This window comes from Lepidothrix coronata, unplaced genomic scaffold, assembly GCF_001604755.1.
Source record: "Lepidothrix coronata isolate B3197 unplaced genomic scaffold, Lepidothrix_coronata-1.0 Scaffold431, whole genome shotgun sequence".
Classification (NCBI taxonomy): Eukaryota; Metazoa; Chordata; class Aves; order Passeriformes; family Pipridae; genus Lepidothrix; species Lepidothrix coronata.
In genome coordinates, this window is record NW_016690611.1 from 41863 (window position 1) to 45842 (window position 3980).

Below are 3980 nucleotides of genomic sequence, written 5' to 3' on the forward strand. Positions count from 1 at the left end.
GGCCTTCCCTGTGGGCCGGAGGCAAATCCCCTCCCTGTCCTTCTTCCTTCCTGCCCCAGGCCCCGAGCTGAGGACGGAGAGCCCGGAGGACAAATCCCCCCGGCAGAGCCTGGTGGGAGAGGCCGTTTTGAAGGGCTCCACGGCGCAGGAAGGCAGCGGGGAGGGAAAGCCACAAAGGTACCCCAGAAGGAGGGGCTCCAAAGCCAGCCCAGGGTGCTCTGAGGAGGAAAGACTCAGCCTGTGCCAGGAAGGCAGCTGGAGCTTGATCCGATGCCCTGACCTGGAGGTCCATGTTCAGTTTCGCCCCAGGGAGAAGCCCTACAAGTGCTTGCAATGTACAAAGAATTTCAGCCACGTCTCCCACCTCTTCTACCACCAAAGCGTACACACAGAGGAGGAACCATACAAATGCGTGAAATTATTGAAGAACTTTGGCCTGAGCTCCAAGCTTAGCACTCAGCAATCCCTGCACACTGGGAAACAGCCCTGCAAGTGCTTGGACTGTGGGAAGAGCTTCACTTGTAGCTCCGCTCTTGTTGCCCACCAGCACCTGCACACAGGGGAGAAGCCCTACAAGTGTCAGAAATGTGGGAAGAGCTTTGGCCGGAACTTTCACCTGAACCGCCACCAGGTGATCCACACAGAGGAATGTCCCTACAAGTGTTCTGAGTGTGGGAGGGGGTTTCGGAACAGGGCAAATCTCATAAGGCATCGGTGGACGCACACGAGGGAGGGGCCTTCCCCTACACCAACTGCAGGAAGAGCTCCAAGCACAACTCCAGCCTCATCACCCACCAGCACATCCACACTGAGAAGAGGCCCCACAAGTGTCCTGAGTGTGGGAAGAGCTTCAGCTTTAGCTCCTACCTGATCTGCCACCAGATAGTCCACACCAGGGAACGGCCCTACAAGTGTGGGGAATGTGGGAAGAGCTTCAGCCAGAGCTGAAACCTCACCAACCACCAGCGCCTGCACACGAAGGAACGGCCCTACAAGTGCCTAGAGTGTGAGAAGAGCTACAGCATCAAGTCCAACTTGATCCGCCACCAGAAGATCCACAGTGGGGAATGGCCCTACGAGTGTCTCAGGTGTGGGAAGACATTTCAGAGCAGCGCAAATCTCCTCGTGCATCAGCGGACGCACACGGGGGAGAGGCCCTTCCACTGCACCGACTGTGGGAAGAGCTTCAGCCAGAAGCCCAACCTCATCAGACGCCGGCGCGTCTACCACAGGGAGTGGCCCTACAAGTGTCCCAAGTGTGGGAAGATCTTCGAGCAGAGCTGTGCCTTGACCACACACCAACAGACCCACCATTAAGGGAAGGCCTGCGACTGCTCTGACTGTGGGAAGAGCTTCATCTGCTGCTCCAACTCCATCACCCACTGGAGGAGTGATGTCTTCCCACATTGGGAAGACACCTGGCTGGGGGTCTGCACATCCTTATGGTTCCCTATAGGCACGTGGGTGAATGCAGGGGGAGGAACATCCATCAGGACACAGACCAGATGTCAGAAATTCATTGGTAAGAGTGGATTTGTTGTCTTTAGACCGCTAAAGAATTTCACCTGCTCATTCCAATCATTTGATTTGGCATCAAGCAACACTGGGTGATCTTCGAGATCTTTTCCATCCTAAATAATTCTGTGTTTCTAATTCTCCATGGCCGACAGGCCACCCAAACCAACCTCACAGGATGCTGACATGTAGATCCTTTTATGCTGGCCCTGATTTTGTTTTGATCCATCTTCATTCCTTAAAAACACCTGAAATTGGGGTAAAAATAAAGAAATACAATAAAGATATTTAAAGCCCTACCATTTTTCTAGGATTCTGGGAGGGGAAATTTGGGGTTCAAGGGGATATTCAGGAGGATTTGTGGGTTCTGGGGGGATGTGGGGTGGGGGAGTTTTCCCTCAAAATTGGGAATACCCAGGCCAGGTGAGTTTTCTCCATCACTTTGCACTCCAAAAGCTGAGATGGATCAATCTGTCACCTCATAATGACTCGATCCCACTCCAAAATGCCTCAATCACACAGTCCCTCCAAAGGCCCCCCTGATCACCCCGTGGGGTGTCAGCAACCAGAGAGGGGNATAATGACTCGATCCCACTCCAAAATGCCTCAATCACACAGTCCCTCCAAAGGCCCCCCTGATCACCCCGTGGGGTGTCAGCAACCAGAGAGGGGGAAGTTCATGCCCAGGAGTGGTAGGATGGGGTTGGAGGGCTGGGATGGGGCTTGGAGAGAGATGGGATGGAGTTTGGGGGGGTGGGATGGGGTCTGTAGTGAGAGAGCTGAATGTTGGTGATGATGAGGCCAGGAGGCACCCCTTTCCTGACGGGTTTTTGGGGTATCCCATGTTCCTGGGGGGTCTTTGGGGTGCCCTCTAATACTGAGGGAGTTTTTTGGGTGCCCCCCAATCCTGAGAGGAGGTACTGGGAGATGGGGTGGGGGATGCGTGGCTCCAGCACTTGGAGGGGGACACCACAAGGAGGGACCCAGGGAGCCCGTTTTGGGGAGGGTCCTAGTGCTTTCCACCAATTTGGGGGATTATAAACATCTTTTGGGGGTCCCCCTCCTCATTTTCAGGGGCTGAGATAAACCCCTCACGTTTTGGGAGGTGAGATGACCCCATTTTGGGCAGGATCCTGCTGTTTTCAACTAATTTTTAGGGGTTATAAATGGCTCTTGGGGGTCCCCCCCTCATTTTGGGGGATTGGGGTGACTCCATGGCTCCACTCATGGCTGAGGAGGGGTTATACCCCCAGTTTTGTGGGGTTAAAAGGGGCTTGTGGAGGTCCCACATTTGATGGACGTCCCACCTGGAGGAGGGTGTCCCTCCTTCCTCCAGGCACCCTGCAGCAGGTCTAGGACCCCTCCCCACATGGGGGGCACCCACATTTTGAGAGGGGGGAAGAAGAGGCTCCTCGTGCACTTAGACCAGTCCAGTTGGTGTCACAGCATCACAGAATACACTGAGCTGGAAGGGACCCACAAGAATCATGGAGTCCAACCCTTAGCCCTGAACAAGACCATCCCCAAGATTCACCCCATGTGCCCCAGAGGATCATCCAAACCCTCCTTGAGCCTTGGTGCTGTGACAACTGCCCTGGGGAGCCTGTTCAGTGCCCAACTGCCCTGGGGAGCCTGTTCAGTGCCCAATCACCCTCTGGGGGAAGAACCTTCTCCTAATATCCAACCTAAACCTCCCCTGACACAACTTCGGGACATTCCCTCAGTCCTGTCCCTGGTCCCCCCAGAGCAGAGCTCAGGGCCTGCCCCTCCTCTGCCCCTCCCCAGGAAGTTGTACCTGCAGTGAGGTCTCCCCTCAGTTTCCTCCAGCTGAACACACCAAGTGCCCTCAGTGTCCTCACACGGCTTCCCCCCAGGGCCCTTCCCCATCCTCATTGCCTCCTTTTGGTTGCTCTCTAATGGTTCGATTTCTTCCTTACATACATATCCCACAGGAGCCCTGTCCTCAAGGAGCCAGAGATGTCCCAGGGCCAAAACCAAACATTCCCCCACTCCTGGGGGGTGTCAGCACCAAGGAGGTGCTGCTGTCCCGCTGTCTGGGCTGCGGGGGGGATCCCCACATGCTCCCTCCAGACAAAAAGTGCCCCAGAGCAGCCGAAAGGGACCCGCCCTGAGCGGCTGTGCTGGAAGGGGCTGCTCGGGCATTTCCATGGCAAGTGCCAGGGCTGTGTGATGTGGGGCCTGCGGGTGCCCAGGGGCCACTGTGACACTGCGGGGCCTCCTGGAACCGAGGGCACATTGTGAGCCTTTGGGCCCCGCCCTGGCCTAGGGTGTTTGAGGAGCCCCCCGGGTGCCCAGTCAGCTGAGGGCCGGGGCAGGAGGAGAGGCTGCTGGTGGGCCGGCGCCGGGCTCCCCAGCACTGTGCCGAGGCAGCCGCCTCCAGCCCAGGCCTCCTCCTGCCGCCGCCCTCAGCTGCAGCAGCGGCAGCCTCAGGGCAGCCGGGCCGG

The 3980-nt window shown here is 56.9% G+C and overlaps 1 protein-coding gene across 1 annotated transcript in view; it reads left to right on the top strand.

Moving 5' to 3' along the window:
• Position 1: 1 nt before the first annotated feature.
• The window catches only part of LOC108509907 (zinc finger protein 665-like), a gene marked incomplete at its 5' end in the record, with an annotated part of 11993 nt that continues 8014 nt past the window's right edge, over positions 2-3980 (top strand). The window contains 3 exon segments of the mRNA XM_017839522.1: positions 2-737; positions 740-922; positions 953-1312. Coding sequence (XP_017695011.1) covers positions 2-737; positions 740-922; positions 953-1312 — 1279 coding nt within the window.